This window comes from Larimichthys crocea, chromosome IX (assembly GCF_000972845.2).
Source record: "Larimichthys crocea isolate SSNF chromosome IX, L_crocea_2.0, whole genome shotgun sequence".
Taxonomy (NCBI): domain Eukaryota; kingdom Metazoa; phylum Chordata; class Actinopteri; family Sciaenidae; genus Larimichthys; species Larimichthys crocea.
Window position 1 is genome coordinate 3,450,914 of NC_040019.1, and position 26,941 is coordinate 3,477,854.

Genomic DNA, 26,941 nt, shown 5'->3' on the forward strand with positions numbered 1-26,941 from the left:
AAATCCCTCCTTAGTTTACCAGTTATCCTAAGAGGGGATTTAGGTGAAATTGCCCATTTTATTATGAATCAAGCTCTCAGTTGTGCCGGCAACAACCATATGATTATTCCTTCCTGTTAATAAGGAGTCTCAGCGGTGTTTACCTTATTTCAAACCTAAAAGAGGATGACAGCTTGAGAGAGATTTTAATAAACAGCCGGGTCTAACTGATGTCATGAAATTGTTAGAGCTAAACGAGGGTTCACACAGTCTTAAGAAAAACCCACGATAATAATGAAAATATAAGACTCCCCTGTTGTTTGTAACAAACATGACAATTTTGACCACAAAGGTGAGATGAAAGTCTTTCTTCAGTTGCCTTCAACACATCCAGCCGGCGTGAAGCAGTCTAATATTTAGTCTCTACTGTGGGGCTCCCCGATTGGTTGTTAGCCACAGGGCAGCAGTGTTAGACTAATGTAAAGGAATATAATTGAAAAAATAATAATTATCAAATAATAATTCTCAATAATAATCAATAATTTTGTCATATAACATGTTACCAGTTACTATTTATGTCGTTAGCTTGGTGATGGGGCTGGAGGTGGGATGAAGAAGTTGGCAGAAATACCTCCTGGAAACAAGAAATGTGTCTCTCAGTAGCATTTTTAAGTTAGACATTTATTTTGGAGAGGACAAGCAGGAACATAAAATAAAAAAGTGACATTTATCAGAATCAGTAAAATAAAACGTCAGAAGTGCAGCTCGGCGGTGGAAAGAGCAGTGAGAATCTGTAGTTGAACTGCTGGTGTTAAAAATACTTAAGCAAAAGTACAGAGTATGCTTCTCAATGACCACTCAGGGTGCTAGTTATGTTTTGAATGCTGATGTTTAATGCATTACCAATAGCAGGCAGATCCATGTAGAATATCTCCTCTTCCAACAAAGCACACTTCTCTGATAAATGATAAAAAAGCTACTGTGATAATTAGTTACTAAAAAAACACATGTAATTCACAGACATTTCTCCCAATGCACTGCAAACAAACAACCCGGCCAGTGCATAACCTGCCTCTGTGTGGTTTCAACAAGCTGCATGATATTAATAAGCTCTGTAGTGCTGTGGGGAAACTGCAGAGTCTCTGTGGATTTTCCGCCATGAGCTGTCCGCTTCACGTCGCTCATTGAAATTTGACCCATTGTTACAATAAAGTCATTGATTGGCGTCCTGAAATTGTAGCTGCAATTGATGGAATGAAAAGGTGCCATAGCAACCAACAGCAGCTGTTCTGCACTGCTGGGAGTGGCCCCTTTTTGAACACAACATGCATCGCATTTGACAAATGCTGAGTCCCTTGTTATCACATCTGCAATCCCTCTGCTCATGGTGCAACAGACTGTGACAAAAAACTGACACTCCGCATAGAAAGTTGCTGCAGGGTTCTGATTGGCACTGGTGGGCAACTAGAGCATAAATACATCCAGGCCCGGCTCCACTTGTCAGCTCCCATCCACTCTATCTTTATCGTGCCGGCTAGCAGTGCTGCCACTGCTGGTCAGACTAGCAGATAGCCAGGTGGCAGCACTGTCAACAACAGCCTGAGCCTCCGCTGCATTTCCTTTAGTGGTATAAATTTATGTTGACTCTGATATCATCTCTTAAAATGTGATGTAATCCATGATGTGTTTGGTACTCCAGGCTAAAAAAAAAAATAATTCCCATTAATGCTGGCACAGTTTTCTGCAACACATCTTGTCTGTTGTAATAATATTGTCTTCAATCTTGGCTTTTTAAATATTGGTACTTTATTTGCAGCATAGCAGTCCTGTTTTAATCTTGGTTCGACCACATTAAGCACATTATAACTCTATCATTATGGGATTTAGGATTATCAGGTCTATCAATGGGTTATATCTAAAGTTACTTCATGTGTGAACCCAAGCGAGAAACATTAGTTTGTTTAATTATGGTTCTCTATCCTGAAAGTGAGCTTCAGGGCGAACTGAACATCTGGCTTCCCATCCCCTTTCAGCATGTTCCAAAATATATTCGTTAATGTTTTAATTAGTTGCCGCTCCTGTGTCCTATTTTGTATTTATTTATTTTTTTAAATAAAGCTTTTGTTTTTACTCTGTTTTTATTTTGGATATTTGGTTATCTGCACTGGAAAATAGGTATGTAACTGTAATTATTTTTGGATTATTCCCAATAGCAGTTTATATGTCTCTCTGTATATATTTAATGCTGTAATGTACTGTGCATTATCAGCCTTTAATGTCCTATCTTAAATGTAAAGTCATCATACCATTAAACACACAATAATAAATGAAGAATGCTGAATTGCTGCGGCATGTAAACGAGTGGAAAAATAATTGTAAGCAGAACAGTTTGAAGTTGGTGTATGTGGGATGACGATTGTTATAAGCAGTGCACATATACAGACAGAGCAAATCACTTAAAGCTGTTTTTCGGCAGGTTTAACACAAAGACCTCCACAGTTTGACCATCTTGACCACACTCAGGGCTGCTCGCCCACAAGCGCTTCTTCCACATGTTTTCCTCAGTTCTCATACAGCCTGTGCATTACAGTACTGCCAGTGTGGAGCCTCCATACAAGTTAAGAAGGCACTACAACTCAGTAAGAACATGCACAAAGGAGTCCTCCCTGCCACTGCCTCAAACACTATGACTCACACATTTCGGAATGTAAAATCCGAAAGATTACAATAAAATATATCACTACAGGGTATCTCGAAGGGAACCTGCAACCTTCCCAGCCATTTATTCTATTTTTCTCTATCACATAGATGCAGGAACATGTTTTTTGTAGGTACGTTAAGGTGAACAAGTAAAGAAAAGAAACTTAAATGTGGCTTCGGCACGCAGATTTATGCAAAGTCTGACATGATTTAAAGATGCTTTGCGTGGTACTGCAGTTGAAATTGTTCCAGTTCTTACAGTACAATATTCGCTTGTGGCGACTAAAGCGTGATTAAAGGTTCATATGGTTGTGCTTAGGCACTCACAGCACTTGGGCAAAGTTACAGAAAGATTGTAGTCTTGATAATATAATATTCATAGTTCAGAGATATATAATATAGATAGTTCTTTGCCTTGTATATGCTCTCCATCCACCCGGATCCGCTCCCTATGACTTAAAAGTGCCACTTTCTCCAACCTGACAGCATTTATATTTCTCTTGTATCATATTTAGTATTAGTGGTGTAAGTGTAGGAGATGGTGTTGGTGTTAATGGTGACAACCTGTGACAGCAGTCTCCTCCAAATAGTCTCAAATTGATTGTACTGTGTCATACACTTGATTTGTTCGATAACAACGAACTGTGAGTCAGAAAACCAAAAGTCAAGAACAGAAATCACCCTAAACTACTTTTTTAATACAGATGCTGTCCAGCTTTACTGTAAGTTGATGCCTCCACTGTGAAAAAAGAGACGGCCGAGTGCCTTCATAAGCCACGGACACTAACCTCTGCTGAGAGGCTGGACCTTTAGCACGTCGGACTCCTGCTCTCTTTAATTTGCATATCTGGGCCCATATAGGCATGGACGTTTCCCTCATATTGCTCCTTGGGGCATTGTTTCATAAAGATTAGCCTGGACACATAGGGACAGCCATGTTCTTCTTTGTCTTCAGTGCTTTTTAACAGCACACACTCTCTTACAAGCCCTGAATGAACTCTCATTGAAGTATAGTAAGCAGAATAGTAGTGCTATGTTCCAGTACCAAGGTTGATTTCAAACTGGTCATCCTTTGATTGAATGTTTGATCTTTGTTCTACACTGAAATCCCCAGAGAAAACTACCCACCACATGATATAATGGCATCCATATCATATTAACAACAAACAATGCTAATTTCCCCTGATGTCATTGGATTTCAGCCCCCGCTGAGCAGCAGGGCATGGTTTTGCGAGTCTAAAACAGGTTTGCCACCTTGACCTTACCTGCACGAGAGGTGATGCAATTCACCATCTTATTGTCTTCTGCCCTTTATATGAATAATTTGTTAGCACTGTTGTAGAATGCATTGCAGAGAGGGACCACAATCCCTGCAGGCACAGTAATTTCTCATTTTTACATCTAATTTGCTGGACGAATGAGATGTCGGACCAGCCAAGAGAGTAGAACACCAGCAGTGATAAGAAACCTATGAGGGATCACGCTGCATACATATCTGTACGACCTTTAGTGTAGTGTTACAGACAAATCAGACCTCTAACCCACATACTGTTCTCCCTGTTACCTTTGTGCTTAGGTTGAGATGACAATTTTTGATAAGAACCGTTCATTGTACATCAACGTTGTTTACCACACCAGAGGGGTGTTCAAGTCTCTTAACCCTCGAGACCCCATAGCACCCAGAGTGCCCGTCCTATTTTTCAGGAGCATGCATGATCATTCCTAGTGTATCAAAACACGGAAAAAGAAAGTCCTGTTCTTTGTATTGTGGCTAGTTTAAGTTGGAACTGGAAATATATATCATTACATTGATATCTATATCTAAAGCGTGCCCAGGTTTACAATCTCATAAAGGCTGAAAGATTGTGTTATGGTGGAGACCCTGACCCAATGCGCATGGTGGAAAGTGATGAAGACGTTGTAAGTTTTTGGCTCACATGAGATAATAACCATCAGTAAACAGCGGGACGTGCCCGGCTCTCACGGCTGGAGATTGAGTTTTCCAAGGGGCAGTTTGCAAAAAGAATCAGCAGGGAAGATGAAATGGTTGTTCTCATAAAAATAAACAGCTATTTGCAACAAATTTGGTGCTATTTATTTTTTATTTCTGATGTTTTTTAGCGCTGAATCCAACAAGCTACAGATGCCACATATTTGGTATTAAATTAAAGTGTAAAATGTGTTTTTTTAAATGAAAACTGTTGAATCCCTTTCTGGATTCGAGATTGAGCTGTTTGTTGATGGCAAAAAAAATCCTCTTTTGAGTGAGAGTTCTCAGAGAATTACACTCGACACTCAACACAATTCTACCGGGATCTAAGACGTTTAACTGTAAAATACTAAAATTTTATGATCTCCTCTCCACTTGTGCCAAAGGAGTGTGTAATGACATAATGAGAGTGATGCATACAAATTGGGACATGACATTTCTACATAATAATCCTAAGTGCATTTTAGTTACATTTTATCGCGACTCGCTTCCTTTATTATCCAAATAGTTTGAAATATTTTTGAAAATATCCCTGTGTCTACCTTAGATGAAAGGATTGATACTATTATTAAAATTATGGGGCGATTATTTCATGAAAAGCTTCAGCTCTGTAGACTGCGCAGAACAAGAATATATATATTTATCAAACTAGAAGCACAAGTTACAGTGCTATGAGTCTGTGAGCTGACAGAATGAAAAGGTGTAGAACTCGAGTTCACTACACCCGAGAAAACAGTTGTTGTGACAGTCACAGCATGCTTACATAAAAAAAGTTATTTTCATTTCTTTGTTATCGAGGTAATTTCCACAAATGTCAAATGTCGTAACAAGAAGCCTCCATCTTGTAAAATTAACTATGTAAGTGGAGTTTGATTATGTTCATTGACCACTTTCTTATTTTGTTTTTCCTGCAGTTGCATTCATATAATAGAGAAAGTTCCAAATCACAAGTAGCTACTTTATCTCCCAAAATATATATTAATTGCTACTAAATATAATAGGACAGCTGTGGAAAATTAGGTACCGTGGGTTGTCCATTAATCATAGGATTGGTGGTACCCCGTTGACAGGCAAATTGCAGGAACTTTGTCTGGTAAGGTTTAAGTACAGTCCATTGATTATACTCAATAAGTAAAGCCCTGATCCCCCACAGTGCCCTCTCAGCCCTGACTTCTGGTAGCCCACAGGTAGTTGAGTTTACAGACTCAGACCACATGAAGTGCAATTGTAATGCAGATCATGCGGTGATGTCACCATGGTCACGTAACCGTGTGATAGTTGAGGTGGAAAGGACTCAGCGGGAAATTAAGTGGAAGGATGTTGACAGGTGCCAATTTACATTTTGGGAGGGGAGCAGCTGATTTCAGATTTATCACACTGTTCGAGACGGATGATCAGTACTGCCGGATGTGGTTTTGGATAAGGATGAGACCGAACATTCTGATTTTAAAATAAATTGTATCGAGGGTAAAAAAATCTGTTAAAGATGAGCTGAAAAGAAAAGTAATGGTAGGAAAAGGTCACGAGGTGCAGGACAAAAACCTCTCTGCTAGTTTTAAGTGCATTATTAGTTAATTTCATGAGAAATAAGATATAGTAATGATTAGTTTTTGCACAAAAATTATGAGGAATAAATGTTTGATATAGGACAGAGCAGACTGTTGGGTGAGGTAGCTGAATTGACATTTCAAATGCGTCATCATTTGAAATGAAAGTGATAAGAACAAGCTGACAGAAGAGGAGAATGACTGCATAGGATTGAAAATACATGACATACATATATATATATATATATATACTGTATATGGAGCTGACTGAGAGTGTGGCCTGTAGTAGACACAAACTCACCTAGAGAAATTAATTCTACAGGTTCACTGAAAGCTGCTTTATTTCCAAGTCAATTCAGAAGTTATCGTGACCTTGTCTGCAAATGGGATCTATTCAACACAACACTGTCAGTGTCAGTCATGAATGTTTCTTTTTGCATTGTCCTAAATTAGTAGCTGAAATATAATTTCACCAAGCAAACACAAGAAACCAAGAAAAAATACAACAGAAGATTAAAACAGATTTTAGGCTTTTAAATCCACTTCCCATCACATCTCACAGTAGGAGTACGACCAGGAAGCTTACACGATAAGTATCTGATTTATCTCAAGTATTATGAACGATACTATTGATATTCAAGAAAATGATCACAGTCAGCCAGCTCCATCCACAGCCTTCAACCTTAAATCAGTGGCAAGAAAGGATTTAAAGTCTGCCTACTGGAACAGCCTCAGGCTAAGCCGGTGACAACATCAAACAAACAACGGAAATTATGAAGACCCGCACCAACCTGCTCGGGCTATAAATGATTTCAGTCTCAGAGGGGGAGAATCTTGATGAGAATGACATTTCACTGCACCTCCAATACACACACACAGACACACATATACACAACCGACTCTTGCACAACCCTTTGCATATTTATCCACACCTATTTTAAGACCACAAAAGCAAAAAGCAAGCAGAAAATCAGCAGTCCAATACCCAATATCAAAATAAACAACCTGGACTGACTGTTCACAAACGCTGAAACATAAAAAAAAGCTCCCCCAAAGCTTCCATTTACCACCTGCTGCTCCCATTCACACACAGTGACAATGGCGAATATCACTGTAATAATCGCGCATGATTGTCAATAATTTTCTGCCTTTTGCTTTTTTTAAATCAGTTCTAAATCAGCAGTCTGTCTAATACATATGTTTAGTTACAATAATTGGCATTGGTGCAGCTGTGTTTAGCAGAAAGTGTATATATTATTAAAATATGACACCTTTTTACCTGTTCACACACTGGACAAGTGACCATTTCACACATATTCACGCCACAATTCAGAGTTACCAATTAATTTGGAGGAAGCCGGAGCACGCAGAGAGAACCCAGGGGTCCGAATCAGGGAACTTCTTGCTGTGAGGTGACATTGCTAACGAATTGTTAGAAAATGTTGCTGTCACTCGGGCTTTAGTAAATGAATACGGAACCGTGCGGTATTTTTAAAGCAGGCTGTGTCATTGTATGTAGGAGGATTACTCAAATTTGCCTAATTGACCAAGAATATTATCCCAACACGCTCTATTAAGGGTCACCATTGGGGTTGCTTGTTCACTGCTATTTCAGGCATGTTGGTGGATGTAAGCTGTCATAAATACGACTGCGTCTTGTCCTGACATGAAGAACCTTTTGAAGAACACGATGCTTGATTTATATCATATGCATACATGCAAACACAGACTGAGCCGACTGAGATAAACACACATTTAATAAACAGTGTACTGTAATTGGATTTTCCAGGATGTCTGTGTGTGATATGAGGCTGCAAGTTAATTATTTGAAATGGAGAGAATTTCAGTCGTAGCTTTTTAAATCCTCGCAGTTAGATTTGCGGCATGCAGTGCCACATGATAAAGAGGATTTATAGCTGTAGACTTAAAGAGACCAATGCGGGAAATAAGTACATTATTAATCATATGTCACTTTATGTTTATTTTGTAAAGTTCAGGTTTTATCTTAATTATTGTCTTAGTCTTGGGTGCCGTAGTTTTCACAAAAGGTCACGCGTCTGTTATAGCTTAGTCTCCCTGCTAAAAGATTATTTGCTAAAATATTGCCTGAAAGAGACACTTGACATTTTTGCCAGATTTGTTGGAAATTGCCGGCTTCTATCAGCAGTGATAGCATTCATTGCAAATAGCCAACATAATTGCACTGCACGTGTTTTGACTTACCCCCCCACCTTTCATCATGTCCTCTTTGTGCCACGATAATTGGAGTCGATGTTTGCAAAGTGTTTGTGAATTGGGTGCTGCCTCTTATTTGCATGAGTGCACTGTATATATAGCTATATCTCTGTCAGGTTCTGTTGTTGTTGTTTCTTGTCAGTTGTTGTTGCTGCACTGTGCTTGAGTAAAAAGGTTTAAAGGAATTGTTATGATACAGTAACTGTTATATTATATGATTATAAATCATCATATTTTGTGTGTATTGCATTTGGCATTTGAAATATTATATTATAGCTTCATATTTTGGGAAATATGTGTATTGGCTTTCTTTATGAGAGTTAGATGAAGAGATCAAAAACACCTCTTGTGGCTGTATGCTGACTAATTTAAAGATTGGAAACACGGGAAAAACCCAACCTAGCTCTGTCCGAGACTAACAAAATCCATCTATAAGCACCTTTAAATTTACAAACTTACATGTTAAATCTTGCTAAAACAATAAATTGCCATCTTACAAGGGTTATTCCTTAATATGGACCACCTTGCAACCAGTGGAAACCCCATGAAGTACAGTAATGTAGTCCCATGAAATGGTTCCAGAGAAATCACAACAGATATAGATATTTATAGGGAAGATCCATTCTAAGCTGGAGAAAGGGGGTTGACAGGCAATTACGAAGCTGATTTTCTTATGGGTTGAAGATATTTTACAATATGTTTGTCTTATGATCATGTTCCCGTTAGGACACTGACATTACGATGACAGAATGTATTCCATATATAGCAATTACAGCAGACATCAGCTTTGTGAGATGGGGAGAAAAGAAGAAAGAAAGAGGGGGAAAAATAAGGGGAACACCCAATTTAAAACGCGTTCATGCTCACATAAAAATAGCTCCATTAAACACAGCAGCAAAGTGCGATAAAGCCCTTTTCACATCTTTACGTTACTGACAGCAATTTAACATGTTAGTCTCATGTCTGCTCGCTTTCATGTAAAAGTCACAGCTGCATTCTTCGGTAACATTTGCATGTTGCTATCAACAGAGCTCTGAGTCTGAACTGAATGCTGTCAGATTGATGTAAAGGCCACAGCAGCACAAGGTGAAACATGCAAAGAAAGACAATGAGAGCGCACTTCTTATGTACTACCTTCACTGTAATAAATGTGTTGTCACAATCACGGCTTCTTATGCACAAAATCATTTTAATTAAGTAGGAAACAGTGAGCGAGATGGAGGAGAGATTGATCCTCTCACATCAGTCTATAAAAACAATTTTCTCCTCGTGGTGTGACTGGTGCAAAAGATGTGTTGGAGGTGTACAACCACAGTGACAATCTCTCTCTCTCTCTCTCTCTCTCTCTCTCTATATATATATATATATATATATATATATATATATACACATACACACATATACACACACACTAAGCTACCAAATTAAGACAAGAATATTTAAATGAGTCTGTAAACCTCACAGGATCACTCACATCAACACTTCTATCTCCCTTCATGGATGTTTTAGAGTCATGAACAGTTTTCATTAGCTAATTGCAAAATGCTTCCCACGTCCACTATAAATAAGACTATAAAACTGCAGTTAAACATTTTTTCCTCTAAAGATGTGTTACTGATGTGTTCTACACAGCTGGGGCCAAGTCTCTTTAATGCATTTAAATTAAGCTAATATAAAATAACAAAAGGTCACGCTATAAAAGAAGCAAAAGGCATATTTCTTCAGTCTTGCTACACTAATACTAATCTCTCACCTTTTGATCCTACTGGGATAAAGAGGGCGCCATGACGATGGCTAAATAAATGTATATAATTTTTACATGACAAATCTACAATAAGTCCTTTAAATGAAACAACAAAATATGGATGGATGACTAAAACTTTTAAAAGAAATCAGTGTTGTATAACAAAGCTATGGTTAGGGGTTGATGAGGTTTAGGCACTAAAGAACTTGGTCAGGACGAGGGATCATTTGTTTTAGTGGCATCTAAATGTAACACCCTATCTAGAGCCATTTTTAGTTTGTCCCTTATGGGCTACTTTAGAAACATGGCAGGTCAACATGGTGGACACCATTGCAGTGGACCCATCTGTAGATATATTGTAAGCTAACAAAAATAAAGCAATTTCTTTCTAATTGTTATGGAATTTTCTATCCTTTGGGTACATAGGGCTGAGCATGGGCCTTGAGATCATAGACAGTGACGGCACTAAGCCAGATCACAGAAGACGTTCACTCTTTGGCATGCAAGGCCGCTGTTTGGAGTGCGGGAGGAGTGCATGTGCCAGCCTGGTGATCAGGGTCGAAGAATGTTAGCCTCCTAGACATGATAGATAGCTTCCCGTTGACGTTCCAATCTGCGTTAACAGACATCTGTGTCTCCAGACTAGAATATGCTGACAATAACACCTCCATGGGTAAAGACGTTCTCTTTGACTAATTCTGGGGCGTGATCTTTGGGTTTAAAGCGATCCACCAGCACAAGTTTGGCAGAATGTGAGACCGACTCAGGCACTTCTGATGAACTTTGAGAGTGTCTCTAATTCTCCTTGATCAAGTGTCAATAAATAATACAGCGTCAGACATCAGAGGCTCCTGAACATTTTCCTTTTTCCTGACCTCACCATTGACCTTTTGACTTCAGCAATTTCTCCACAACACTAATATTCTACAACTAATCCTAACAAAACATGCACATCACTCCATGTACGCACACTTCCTCCAGCAGTGGTAGTCACATGCACTAAAGGCAAACAAGCAAATACATCAACAATTAACAGCACACATATCAAATGTATTGAAGTTCAGCAAAAGAAGGCACGCTCTGAAAATAATGCCATACATGACTTTCATTTTTCTCCCAGTTCCTGCAAAGCCAAAGATCATGTTCCCTCGATTCGATTAGGGCGGCTTTATACGGTATATTCTGAAAATGTTCCTCATCCCTTCCACCTTATTTCAGAGTAGTCTAAAATTACATGCAGCCGAACCAGTCTCACGCTGCAAATCTGCTGCTGCTGCTCCCCCCGAACATGATATCAGGTATAACTACTGTAAGGGTCTCGGCCTTCTCAAGCTCACAAATGTTGCACACCTCAGACCTTTGACATCTGAGCATGTTATTGTTAGCATGAAGACATCTCTCCCGTAACTAGCAAGGTGAGAGACGGGATCATTCTGACATTGTTTCACCTCTTGGTAGTAACAAACATGGATAGAATAACATCACGTACACACTGTGTGCAGTTTTTTATTTTGCCCGACATAAAAAGCCAAATCAAATTGATTTTTCTCAACCAATCATCACTGGATACAATGATTATTCATGTTTCTTTTAGGGTTATTTGTTTGAACATTTATGTGAATGGACTTCTTCATGAACTGTTTAGAAACATGAATAATGCAAAAATCACACAGATTTCCCCCCTTCATGTTGTGATCGACGTTTTATCATAATAAATCAATAATTATGATCTTACACAAAAACAACTTCATTTCTAAGCTCCGCACATTAATTATTTATAACGTATTCATTTTGTTTACACTTTACCGCTTGCTATAGTGAGCGTTTTTAATTTATTCAATGCAAATATGTGCTGATAATAATCACCGGCAGACGAAACTCTGTCCTTTGTCAAAATGTTTTGCCCAAACACGGGAAGAATATTACAGTGGTCTGACAAGGGAATATTAAAGGTTGTTGGCGCAAACTGAGGCTAGATGATGTTTTTTTTTTTTTTTTGCCAGATAGAGATGTGCAATTACACCGAGCATTCATTATTATGCTTCCACATCCAGCGTCTCTTTTATATGGCGTGTTTATTTATTAATATACTGCATTGATTAAGTTGGGCGCAGTACTCTATTTAAGACGCCATCTGCTTGGTAGCATGAGTAAGAGTAATTAAAACAAGCTTTCTGCTTAATAGAATTCAGCAAAAAAAACAAAAACAAATATAATTTGTGAGCCTCTCTCCTTTATGGTTTCTATCCCTCAGCCAATTACAATTCATCCTCGACAGCATTCAGAAAAAAGTGAACAGTGCGATAAGCCAAACCTGATAATACTCGCACTAATTCATAATGCAGAAGCTCTGAAGCTACGGGGGATGCCGGCAAACATATGTGCATACTAACAATGTGTGTATATTCACACATACAAATATCCATATGAAACAGAAGCCGATTTAAATAGACATACATCTTTCCACGCCAATGCTCATACAGTAGACTTAAATCATTATGTGCTGTAATGCAGTCATGGAATGTCATTACTGTTTCTCTTCCTGCCACCATGTCTCCGTTATCAGGTTTCAAGCAAGAATAATCAAATGCTGTATGAAGCTGGGTTCAACATAACAAATGCCATTCAAATTACAGCATAATGAGAATCAAAGAACTTGATTTCCATGCTGATTGTCACTGTAATCTTTTTTTTCTCAAAGTGACGGACTGTATCTGCTCAGTCGCACAGCGAAAGCCAAAGCCGCACGTGAGGAAATCAAAATTTCAAGAGCTATTGGAGATTGATGTAAGGTTCATTTGACGGAGTTTACGGGGGGACCTTTGACAAGCTTGAGTTTGTCACTTGAATTTAATACTGCCCTGTGGATTTTTCAGCAGGCTGTGCCCAGCGGACCAGAAGCAAGGTACTCACTTAAACACTCGTTGGCAGAGTCCCCAGAGGCCCTTGACCAAGGTCTATCCTGGTAAAAGGGGTGACATCTCTGGCAGTCATCTCCCACTGTGTGATGCTCGCAGGCACAGACCAGGCCACCGTGTTCGCCCTCAAAGCACTCGCTGGCGTGACCGTTACACTTACATCTGAGGGGAACACAGACAGAAAGTTATGTAAAAGACACACACACACACACACAAACTTTGCTGTTCCTTGCTGACTCAAGTGCAGACATACTTATGCACGCTGTGAATGGAGTAGAAGGCAGGGGAGAGTTGAAAGTAGGAAGGTGTTTTAAAGAGTTGTCACTTCTCATTATCCTTCACGGGCATAAACATGGCCAGGAGAAGAGGTAGGGTTTTCATCCCTTTTCAGCAGCTGCACTATTCAACTGTGCACTCAGCGCTTATACGCTCACACTGTTTGTGTGTACCTACATGCAAGCGATCTTACTTTATATCTTTTTGTGTGCACACCATCTTCAATTTAGTGTATGCTGTATAACCTTTACAAATGATAGGTCAGTAAGCATGAGATAAATATGATTTATTAAATCAATTTTCACAACAAGACAGTTAATATCTGCTAATTTTCTTTCCCCTTCGCGTCTGGAAAGCATATCAGTTCGTCTAAAGCACGGTGGCAGCTACGCCTTGCTGTGTGTAATATTTCCTGGCAGTGTCGTCGGGTTTTGTCGAGTGGCTGTGATAGGGGACAGGGACTTGTCACTGAGTGGCAGGCTCTGTCAAATTTAGCCAGCTGTCCCGCATCCAGACGTATGCTTGCCTGAGGCTCGGAACGAGTTATTTCCGTTGTCGCTGAGACAACAACAACCTAGTGACTCCAAAGTGCTTCCAATCCACTCTGCTAGACTTAGACCTGAGTCGCTCTGTGATAATTCTAACTGAATATGTTATGAGTAGGATCACCTGAACTGTACAGGCAGCATATGGGCAGCTCAAAAAGTGATGTGCAATATGTTCAGTCCTCAGATTGAAAAAGTGCATAAACTGCATTTTTTCACACATGTGGATTGTTGTGACCAAAATTCTGACACATTTATTTCCGGAGCAGACGTTTATAGCATCTGTAAGTGGGACCGGGTGACTTGGTGTGGTGTAGCACCGAAGTGTAAAAGCCATGTGCACAGAAAGCACTGGTACAAGGCTAACATGTTGTCACGTGGGTCTCTTCCCCAAGTGTTGTGGCATTGGTGGGTAATTTGTTATGCCGCGGCAGTGATCCTAAGTGTTTATGACAGGTGTCAGATCAAATTTATATTCTTTCTGAAGGCTTCATCTCAACTACTTAATCGTTCACTTCTATCTGCGGCGCCAAGGTGCAGCCTGGTCCTTGGCGCTATGTCCTCTCTCATTACTTTGAGTAATAAACCAAAAGAACTGGAAGGAGGATGGATGATTATCTTGGTTCATTCTCATTCGATGGGAACTTGACAGGAGTTTTTTTTTTTTTTAATGCAGTTTTGCAAAACACATGTCCAGGATAAGGTTTTAATAGCTTTGCACACACACTATGTCCATGTCCATGTCCATGCAGAACTTCCAACAGTTATGTTGACGTGCACATTTGTGTAGTCACTTTCATTTTAAAGGAAAATGTTGCTACACCGCTAAGACTATGTTAATTCTATCTTTACAGGTTATATTTAAAGAATATCTGCAGATCTGTTCATTGCAAATCAAAAATGTTTATACCGAATGGTCACTGAGGCATTGGTTAAAGGTTGTGGGAAGAAACACATGCTGAATTTTCAATATTTAACCAAAACAATGACCTTTCCTTGACCTTAACCATTTATTTTATGAGCATATTGCTTCCAGTATGTGAGATAAAGGACAGGAACCTCAGGCTTTGGTGGCAAAATCCATGCTTTGTATGCCAAACCACCCACCCCTACCTCCTGAGGCAACAATTGTGTTTCCTCCAAAACATGGAGACAATTAGGATTTATATTGTGGGAGGCAGGGTTTGTGTTGCATTATGTTTGCGATATCTGGAAGCTGGAAATCCAAATACACCATCAGACAAAGAAAATACACAAAGCTTTTGAGTTTCCTTTTGGTTTAACGGTTCCACAGAACAAAGCTAAGTTAACCTCTAAAGTGACTTGTATTTTTGGATTCGCCAGTGTTTGACGTAGTCCTGAATGGCGTCTCTTACCTGCCACCCACGGAGAAATCAGAGATGGCATAGAAGTACGAGCGCAACACTTTAGCGTCCTTGAAGAACTCGTCTCCAAAGGTGTTAAGCCTGTCCAGAGAGATGAGGAGGTCAGTGGCTGTCACCCATTCCTGGAAGAGAAGAAAGATAGAAAAAATTTAAAAACACCTTTCTAGGTCACCCACTTCAAAAAAGAATGAAAGGGCGTGGTATGGTTGGCTGCTGCCACTACTGGAGGAACAAGGAAGCAAACCTTAGTAGTTTAGGGTGGTATGAGAAAGGAGGATATGTTAGACAGAGCAAAGAAAAGATGTTGGAAAGGAGAGTTGGCGGATCAAGGGAAGGAGACAGGGGTGATGGTGTTACGGAAGGGGAGAGAAGATGTAATGGGGAGATAATGAGGATGGTGTAGGAAATTGAGTTAATGGCAGAAAGACGGGTGAAGAAAGAAGGGGGTTAACGGAGACAAAAAACATGAAAAAAAGAGACAACACCGCGGCACTACATCGCTATAATGGATGTGATGTGGTAAAGCTCCCATCCTTGATATGATTTAAGCTCCTCTGTTTGAGCCCACTGCAAAAGTAAAGACAGGATGAAGCGTGGAAGAAGAAAGTAGAAGCGGGAGAACACGAACAGAGGAAAAGCAAACTGAAAGTGCAATGGTGGGGCTGGAAGATAAAAGTGGGGCCAGGTAAAGGGAGAACAAATGACATGAGTAATCTTGTACCTGTGAACACAACCAACTTTTAAACAAATAGCTGCAGAGAAACTTTCAGTCTGTTTCTTGGCTGGGACTCTGTGGCAGTCCTGAAGAAGCCTGTAATGTTGTACGTTTTGAAGCTTTTCCCAAGAGGTGTCTTTGAAGTGTGGCAATGGGAGAGAAGGAGATCAGAGCGGATGGGACTAGACTGAAAACATATGTCACGAGTTTACATATTTTTCTACAGTGATACAGATAGCACGCCCATCAAATAGCACTGAACTCACCATACCTTATCTTTATCGTGCTACAGGCGCAGGTCTAGATGCCATTTTCTATAGACGTTCATGCTACCTAGAAGATCATCCCCAGACTTGCTGTCTAGTGCCACCAGCATGTTGACATTTTTGACTTTTAGTGAAATATGTTGGATGAATTTCCATGAAATTTGGTACACACATCCCCAGAGCCCACAGGATGTATCCTAATGATTTTAGTGATCTCCTGACTTTTTCCTCTTCCACCAGGTTTGAGTGAAATGTCTCAATAGTGGTTGGTCGGATGGATTGCATGTCTCCTTCAGAATAAATTGAAATGACTTTGGTGCTCCCCTGACTTTTCATCTAGCGCCACCTCCAGGTAAAAAAAAAAAAAACTATGTTGACATTCTCATCAGCCTCAGCGTTACTACTATGTGTTTACTGCTAATTAGCAATTGTTAACATACTAATACCCACAGCATCAGGATGTTAGTGTTGTCATTGTGAGCATGTTAACCTGTAGACATTAGCATTTAGATGGGCTGCATAACATGGCTGTAGACTATTGATTTAGACTTACCTTCCAAGTAGCAGACAAACAAATCCTTCCTAAAAGTTAGAGTTGTTAACATCAAACCGAACCGTTGTGAAAATAATTTGGGCGCTGAGTGATGCTTCAACATTGAAATAAACATAAATGTCCGTTCTGGATGAGAAATAAGTGAAGACAAACCTGGAATTCATGGTTCCTGTCAATGAAAAAGTTTTGGCAGCCTATTCTGACAACTCGTCTCAGAGCATAAGAGAACACAAGAATACAGAACATTTTCCAAACAGTCCCCGCTGACAACTGCATCATCATGAAATGATAGCATTTCGAAGACAGTCTACTTTCATGGATTAGGCTGTCTATCTCAAGCGGGAGCAACATTTTCATTTCTTCATCTTCATAATAGTTACCATTTAAAAGCATTAGTCTTTGTTCAGCATGTGAAGAAAGAGGCGTAATTGGTTAGTAGCAAGAAATGACACCAGTGAATCCTCTGAGGCTCTCTCTTCACTGGTACCAAACGTGATCTCTCTCTCTCTCGGCTTAAAATAGCCTGAGCAGCACTGCAGTAAAAGTTGAGAACTATGTTCTAATCTTTAAAAGAGCTGCTTCTTAGGGGCTTTCTTGTTCTGTCAGTATGCCCACCGCCCCCACCATTTCAAAGGAAAGAGTCTTCGGATTCAGACCACCTGCGTGGTCTACGCCTGCAGTTTCAAGAGACATACTTCTGGAGTGTCAAGAGGTCACAGCCCTTTATTGGAACATCTGGTGTGAATATGTTACACATGTGTTCCTGATTGGTTTAACCCTTGTGTGGATGGTGTCAGCATGACTACTGGACTTTGGTGCCGCATGCGGGTGAGCTTTATCAGTAAATTCTAATAAGAAGACTATTCACAGTGGAGTTTCGTGTCCACTCAGTGTCACAGGGTGTAAAAATCTCTAATTAACAGGTCTTTCTAAAGACCCCTTTTAATTCTAATTAGGCCAATTTGTAGTTTCCTTTCAATAAAATCTGGACTGCAGTTGTTACTCAGTGTTCTTACCTAAAATGCCCTCTTACTTTACCCGGTACCTCGTCTCTTTATTTTTTCTCCTGCACTCTCCTGCCTGCTGGAGTGCACTTCAGGATTTCCAGACAGTTCTGTGCCTTAGCAGCTTATTGAGGAGCTGCTAAGGTATATAGCTGTTATTTTGCAGTAAACGTAACTACACTGTTACAGAATTGAGTGCATTTGGCTGCCATGCTATTGTTCCGGCCCTTGCTTATCGACTTTGCCCCTATATGGCTCTGCTGGCTAATGGGGTTTGGACAACACTGAATGACCCTGATGCACTGCAGTTGCCAGGGAAAAGAGGATGCTCATTCTTCATTTTGTTTTACACTATCTGGACATGGCATGATTTTCATCCACAGTTTATGAGAAGAACTCTGAGTTTAAGATTTGGGAACTGCAAGGTAACAAATTAAGGTAAAATGAGGGGCAGTAAGGTTGAGAAAATGAAAAGGGAAATAGACAAAATGAATGATGGTACTCAGAACAAATGCAAAGAATACACAGGGGATGGAGAATTTATATTATATGCTATATGCAACATGCTTCCAAAATGTCTTCATGTTCATCTTCTGTGTGTGAGTCATGGATTTCTTTATCATGAGTTTGCATCTTAAATATTAATGCCAGCTGACTTAAAACGCTTGAGTCACTTCTTTTTAGTTATAGAAACAAGACTTAGAGCCGACAGACAAACTACCTGCTCGGTGAGGCTGTACTCCAACATTAGCATGCTTAGATTCTCATAATAAATATCTTCTTAAAGTTTTCCAGTATTTAGTATAAGCCGACGTACTGCACAAACTCAAATCACCAAAGCTGTTACATTTCATTCTTAGGGGGAAACATGCATGTGCAGAACTGTTTAGATAGATGTGGAGATATTTATATTTCATGACAATCCATCCGAATGTTGTTGAGATATACGAGTGCTCTGCAGCATTCTGAAAACAAGAAACAAGTATATAATTGCACACTGAGAGAATTGTGTCAATATTTCTTCACAGGTTCATTTTTTATTAAATTACAGGTGTAACCTTGCATTAGCTGGATATGAATAACATAAAACTCTGTGAATGTGTTGCAAGTGCGCTCTGTTTTTCTTGAAGCAGAGAAAAAAAAACACCATGGGAATTTCATATATTTTCTTCACACATCAACGTGTGATAACGTGATCACATGATGGAGTTAATCATCAGTTATTCTCTCATGGAGGATGCCATCCATCCATTCATCCATTATCTGTAACCGCTTATCCTCATCAAGGTTATGGTGATGCTGGAGCCTATCCCAGCTGACTTCAGGTGAGAGGCGGGGTACATACATACATACATAAACACAGGGCATTTAATAAAGACATTATGTATCGTACACACACCAGCTTGGAATTTATATATTATTAGTTACATGTTCATGGGTTTATCATGTTTAATTCATATATGTTCTGGATTTTGGTGTGCTTACATCTTATATAAGCCCATGAGTTTCAAATTTCATCTCAAGGATTTCATATGTAATGAGTTTCACATGGGAATTGACATGACCTTAACACATGATACCACATAAAATGTCTCAAATGCACATGTCCCACATGTGCAAAGTATGTTTAACATGAACATGCACATCATTTAGTCAATTCCACGTGTGATTCTGCACGTTCTTTTTTTTTTTTTACAGGGAATAATTTTGACATTTTTTATGTGATTAAAAGTCGAGCAGACACGACCTGCCCTTTTGTTAAATTATTAAATATATGATTAGCACAAAATGATGGTCATTAATGTTGAAATAATTCACACCTCCTCTAATAAGGGGCCATTCCGAACACTAGTACTGCATTACTATTATTTCCAACATCCTCCTCCCAGCTCACTCACACACACACACACACACACACACACACACACAAAATAAAATAAAATGTTTTAAATGCGTTGTTAGCATTTGGAAATCCTTACCCACCAAAGCAAAGAAAATAGTCTCTTCCATTCATCATAGAGTACAAGACCATTATCATATGGAAGAGTTATTAGTTATGCTTGGTGGAACAGTGCTAATTGTGTAAGGAAAAGCAGACATAGTTCCAAATATCACTTACTGCACTGAAAGGAAGCAGTTTCTTAGGGTTAATTAGTAGTCAGCCCATTACTTATTATTTGTGCAAACCGCAGCAAAAGCTTAATTAACTTTGATTCTCACTCCCATGGAATTTGGGCTCACGGTGCTACAATGATGCTGACTTAGGGATAGGCTATAGAGTGGCAATGAGCCAGTCCTTTGCTTAAGACAATAACGCTCTAATGATCAAATGAGCAGCTGCACATGCTCACAGACGTGTATCAGACCGCGCACAGCAACTTTTTTTAGACAATATCAAACAGAGGACATCACAGCTTCGGGGCTTATAACCTTCTTCACCCTCACCTCTAAAATCTCTCTTGTCTCTTTACCCCCCCACGTCTGTCTGTCTGTCTCTACCTCTTTTTTTTTTTTTCCTCTACACGTCTGTCTTCTTCCCTTCAACCCCCTCTCCCCTCTTTCTGAAAGCCTCCGGCTATAGGCAGTGACGGGAAAGAGAGAGCGGTGTCCCTCATTCGAAACTTAATAACTTTTTAATTTAATTGCTTAAGTTCACTGTGCCCTCAATATGTATTTTCCCCCTTTTACTCATTGTCATTCAATGCTCGAGCTTCAATTTGCCACACAGCTTTATAAGAGAGGGGGAGAGAGAGAGAGAGAGAGAGAGAGAGAGGATGGACTGGTGGCCGGGGAGACAGACAAACCGTTTTAATGGATGACTGAACAAATTAAATTTGAATTCACGCAGCAGCTTTCATCTTCTGCGTGATTATTGAAAAAAAGAGAGCTTTACAAACTTGACAACAGAGTCCCCCGTTTTGAAGTAAGCCATTACTTTAGAGAAAAAAAACACACATCTAAATTTGTGTGTTACAAGGTGAGTGTTGTTTATAGCGAATAAAAATCATTTGGCAATGAAAACAAAACACGTTAGATCGCTGGTATCGCACAGGAAACTATATTTATGCAGGTGACATATACATGACAAAAACACCTACACCTTTAAGTGTCACAAGTTGTTGTTTTTTTGTTTGTTTTTTTATGTAATTTATCTTTGACCTCCCAATATGACAGCGAGACGTCTTTTAAAAGCAGCAGATGAAGCGTGTGAAGCGTCTACACTGAGACTACGCACTGCTCAGACTGAGGCACGGGCGGCGAATCTGCAAAGGGATTAAAATGCTAATAAAACAGGCAGGATGCAATTCCTGTTTTAAGCCTCATGAAATATGCATGGCCCCTGTATGAGCCATATGCAGAGAGAATGGCACACTGACACATCGCGGAGACGAACGGGGATGATTTTATGCTCTGCTGAGAGAGTGTGGTTTTAACCCCTGACACAAATGTCCAACCGTCACATCCCTACATGAAAAGCCAATTTCTGAACGTGATTTCTATGATTACAATGTCCTTAAGTGATCTGCCCACACTCTTATCTGCTGCTGAGGCATTATTTTTTAGAGAATTGGCTTTGTATGCAATGCAGATTTAATGCATTGTATGTATAACTACACATCAATATGGAAAGCCGTTTGAGGATTTCTTGCAGATCCTTAAATGTCAAACACTAATTTCTTCTACTAGGATGCACTTTGGCAGTGCAGTACAGGAAATTGTGGACCCTACTAGGAAGTTTTATGAACCTATTGTACTAATGGTAGGAAGGTAAGTAGAAATACAAGGTCCTAGTGGACATTTAGTGTCTTACTAGTAGATATTATGGGTAGTGACCGAAAGAATCACGAATACGCGGGAAGCTCAGAGTAGAACCGCTGCTACTCCGCATCAAGAGGAACCAGCTGAGGTTGCTCGGGCATCTCGTGAGGATGCCTCCTGGACGCCTCCCTGGTGAGGTGTTCCAGGCACGTCCCTCCCGGAGGCGGCCCCGGGGAGGACCCAGGACACGCTGGAGGGACTATGTCTCTCAGCTCTTCTGGGAACGCCTCAGGGTTCCCAGAAGAGCTGGACGAAGTGGCTTCCTTGCTGAAGCTGACCACGACCTGATTTCGGATGAGCGGGAGAAGACGAAGACTAGTAGATATTTTAAACCCCACTTCTACTACTAGTAAAATCATTTTGATCTTACTAGAAGCACTATTGAACACTTTGGGTCTAAGTAGTAGTACTAGTAAGGGGAGGGGGGAACCAAAATCCTGAGTTTTCATTGGTTGACATGTTGCATTTCAAACTGGAGATCCAATTGGAAGCCTCAATCCACACTTTCCCCACCTCCTCATTAGCATATAATAAGTAATACTAGTGGGCATTTGGGGTCTTACTAGCACTTACAGTAGACATTATGAGCCCTAGCAATACTAGAAAGGTCTTTTTGAGCCCACTCATAGTAGTAGTAGACATTTTGGGTCTTACTTGTACTACTTGTAAGGTTTATATGAACCTACTAGTTGTACTAGTGGCAGTTTTAGGCTTTAGCAGTGCTACTAGGACACATTTTGAGTTGTACTAGAACTATTTATTTTAACTTATTCATAGCACTAGTGGACAATTCAAGCCCTACTAGTAGTACTGGAATGACTGATTCCAACTGTGATTGATTGAAGTGTTGTTGTGGTGTCTAGGCTGGGGGTTGGGCTCCAGGTGCTCTCATTACAGGGATGGGTGTGGTGCTGTGGAGCTGTCTGCACACACCTGAAGCTGATCATCATCTCGAGCAGTATTTAGAGGCTGGCCTCCTGCATGCTGCTGCCAGATTGTCACCGCGTCGTGGTAGATCAACTAGGCTCCTCATAAGACTTTGTAAACTGAGATTTATCTGAGTATTGACTTTTATTTCTGTCTCCAGCTCTTCGCCCTCCTCACCACCAGGCTTCTGCACCAGTCCGCCCCAGCCTAAACCCCTCGACGGCCTCTCCCTACCTCGTCCCCGGCTCAAGCTCCCCCCGTGAGCTCCCCTGCCCCTGCTGCCTTCCTGGCGCCCGTGACACCCCCCTGCCCCTTTTTCCCGTGGTCTAATAAACGGCTGCTTATTTGGCAAACTCTGCTCCTCTGCATTTTTGGGTCCACTACCAGCGAGACACCACAGTTGTGATGGTTTAGCGTAAAAACACAGTGTCGGTCAGACGGACAGAATATGTTATACTATGGCCTCTTTTGTACCCGCAGGGTTTGATTTTACTGCATTAGCTGGATCACTGCTCATGTCTATAGAAATGCAATATTAGTACAAACAGTGCTGAAAAAAAGCTGAGCAGTAAGTGCTTGGGGCATTTTAGTCTGATTATATCAACTTTATGAAAAACACATTCTGCCTGAGCTTTGGCATTCACAAATTCAGAAGCTGGGGCTTCTTTAATGGTTGTGTAGTCATTGAGGCTAATCGGTGATTACAGTTTTTCCCTCTTGTCTTCCTGAAATCTTCAGGGTTTGAATTTGATTTAATTAAAGAGTTAAATCCAAGACACCTAACTGCAGCGTATTACTGAGTGTTCTCCAGCTCTTTTACCCTGAATATGACACGAGAAAAGGTCAGCTAATAACAGCAACAAATGAAAAGCCATATCACATATTAGCTGTGCAAAAACCTCCCATTCAGCCAGCATATGTATGTAATGTAATCATGTAATCATATTCATACAAGGTTTGACTTAATGAAGAGGCTTCTGAATGAATGATCTGATGACTTCAGGGGTGAATGCTGCCAATGTGCTATTATGCAGGATTGCCAGAGTCACAGACGACAACAGATGTGCACTTTGTGGGCAAACACTTTGAAAACGTAACATAATTTAAGTATCATGATATGTTTTCTTGGATATCTATCCAACAGAGACCACGGTGATGATAGCTATGTGAAGCTAATGCCTCAAACCATTGTACAAAAGAAATAACCTCAAACAAATCAGGAAACTCGGATCAATAGAAGATCAGAAATATGACAAACGCAAACATCGAACGATACGTTTTTCACCAAATGTTTGCTATACATATATTTTTTGATGTGATACGTAACATAACAACTTTGTAGTTTTTTTTTTCATTCAGTTATTTTGTGCTTGAATGACATTTTTGCGAACTTGCGCATGCTTTTGCGGTTCAGAGACTTTCCATACAAACATCAGTTTGTTGGGGGTATCCATGCTTTCGTGAGCAGATGTGACGGGATTTAGATCAGAAGTTGGAAATCACCCACTTGTAACTATCGACGTCCGACTTGAGCTGATGTCGACAATGACAATGCTGACAAGCAAGCACTATTTACCAATTTACTATGCTAATTTGCACTAAACGCAATGTACAGCTGAGGCTAAATGTTATTTACAGATATTATCTTATTGTTTGTTTCTAATATCTGTATACACAAAACAGTTCTCATTATAGTCAAATAAAACATTCACATTTACACTAAGAAAAGTATCTTTTTTAGATTTTCCCTCCCTCTTGCCCTCTCCTCTTCCATTTTACATCCCTCATATGTATTCAATAAACTCTGCTGTTGTGGGAATTATTTTATTTTGAGTGCTGCCCTCAACCACGCCCCTCGTATTGAGTTGCCTATTCTTATTTTTCTAGTATTTGTAGCTCAAGCGGGAACCGCTATGTCACCATCAAAGACGGAGTATGCCTCCCACCATCTTTTATTTTGATGATTCACTATGTGGAAAAAAAGAAGTCTCTTGCATTCCACTGGCTTTTTTTTTGCATCAAAGAGGATAGCTGATGTGTTTTTTTGCCTTTGCTCACTACACCCATCCGTCCCATCAACCTTTAAAACGGAGGGGGAATGAGAGATTTAATGAAAGAAATGGTGCAATTGATCCGCCTTTTATTCTAATGGGACGCAGATCACAGTCAATTACGGGTCTTTCTCATCTTGTTGTTTAAGAGGAAGGCAGAGAGAGAGAGAGAGAGAGGTGGAGTGAAGGAGAGAGGGTGCTTGGCAGGTCTGTTGAGAGATTTGCCACCCAATCTATGTATTCTTGGCTAATATTGATTCCCCACAGCTTTATAATCAGTGGGTCGATGTCATCCAAAGCATACTGAAATACAGCCAGCAACACCATTAGTAGTCAGGTTTTTAATGTAGGTTCTATACTGATCACCCACTCTGTCTTTCTTTACATTGTCACGGCATGAAAATAGAAACACCAAAATGTCTTAAAAGGTTAATGAGAAATTACAATATTCCCTGTTATTATGAGAGACTTGTCATGCTGTCTTTAACACTTTGTGAGGTAAAGGAGAAAAAAAAAAGACTCGGCTTGTCTTTGTACACTAATTGCAATCAACAGGAGCAATTTAAGCCTTAAGTTGTTGAAACAAAGGTTGCACACCTGCAGAGACAACAACTTCCGCTTTCCTTCTCTCTCATCCAGCCACATTTCTACTTTGCAGGCCCTAAACTAATCCAACAGATTAGTCAGAGTCATTGGACTTCACTTCCTTTCCACCTCACCCAACTAAACACCTCATATCATCTCCTCTGCACTTACTGTACCTCTCCTGCTCCCTATGTCCAATTTCCCTCATCAGCCCCACAGATACTTAACTTATACTGCAGAATGTAATACAAAGTAATAAGCTACTTTACAATGCCACGTTCTCTGTGTGTTACTCATCACACTGCTTTTGTGTTACCTTCACCAAGATATGTAGAAGTGTTACAGGTCAGGATAAAATGAAAGAGGGGAATATTGTCTCACAGCTGCTAATCAAAGCAAATTCAAGTTCACGGCGGTTCATTCTGAATGCAGTGGTAGGCTATATTGTGTAGTGAAGGCTGTTCTTCAGAGCAGAGGCCCATTCATGCATTCGCGTGCGGTGGTTTGTGTTAAAAGTGTGACGATATGGAACGATTAAACAGCTTAGAGCTTTTAAAATAAACTGGCAGGAGTGGTGCCATGTGAATAAAAAAAAAGAAAAATCAATAAACACTTCATTTAGTTTGGTTAAACACACTTCATTCAAAGTCGACGGACAACAAAATAAAACTCACCAAAACCATCTTGGTTTAATCTTTCCACTGCTCCGACAGTTACCGACTCATGTTGGGTTGAAATGAACCCTTAATGCCACTTTCGGATTTTAAAATAATTTCATGCTACACTGCACAGTTTTAGACCACCGGGAAGAAAAGGATTTCAGTGTGGGGGAACGCAATGAATCATTTATCTGCATCATATCTACATCCAACGTCTGCATTTGAGCCCTCGGGTCCCGTCCTGCTCACACCAGTCACAACAGCAATTCATTCATCAAATAAAGATACAATTTTTGTTTTAGTTGAAGCAACATTTGTCTAATTATGTTGTGAGTTAAATGCATTTTTGCATTGCTACCTTAAGTTTCCATAACGACAGTCAGTAGAGCAATAATAATGTGCAATCAACAATAACAAACAGAAATATTAATATTATTCTCTAGGCTACTTCAGTGGTAATTAAATCTGATGCAGTAGACACATCGAGGACTCGTGCACTCATGCGGTCTCTGATGTTCAAAAATTAAATTAATTTTTTCTCTCTACATAATTATTTTATGTGTAACAGCAGTTTTCACATTTGAATATATGCAATCTGAAGGGGACTTTTGATAGTGATCTTAATTACTCTATACGCGGAGAATAAATTATTCAACACTTTATGGTAGTAATTTACGTAATAATATTTTATATTTCACTTCAGGAAAGATTTCAAGTCCCAGGAGAGATACTAATGTATGATGTTTAATGCAAAAGTAAGTCTTTTCAAGAACTACCACCTATACGATAGGATCAAATTAGCTGCAGACACGTACATGCAAAACTAGTTTTTTTTTTTTTAACAAGACTGAGCACTGTTGAGCTTTTTCCCACACACTGACTAACGCATTAATTGATTGATTTTTCCATCCAGCTGATCACAGTGGTTCCACATACACAGAACAGCAGGAGTGATCGCAGAGATGTTTACCGAGGAACAGAAACCAAAATCAAAAGCACCTGTTGCAATTCCCCGTTCGGCGTGAAAGCTGCGAATCCGTTGA

General features: G+C 39.9%; 1 protein-coding gene across 1 annotated transcript in view; it reads right to left on the reverse strand.

The window, feature by feature from the left end:
* Positions 1-26,941, reverse strand: part of lamc3 (laminin, gamma 3) — a 105,218-nt gene that overhangs the window by 64,042 nt on the left and 14,235 nt on the right. Inside the window, exons 3-4 of the mRNA XM_019269141.2 lie at positions 15,311-15,441; positions 13,109-13,275 (exon numbers count right to left, since the gene is read on the reverse strand). Coding sequence (XP_019124686.1) covers positions 13,109-13,275; positions 15,311-15,441 — 298 coding nt within the window. The remainder of the gene's footprint in view (positions 1-13,108; positions 13,276-15,310; positions 15,442-26,941) is intronic.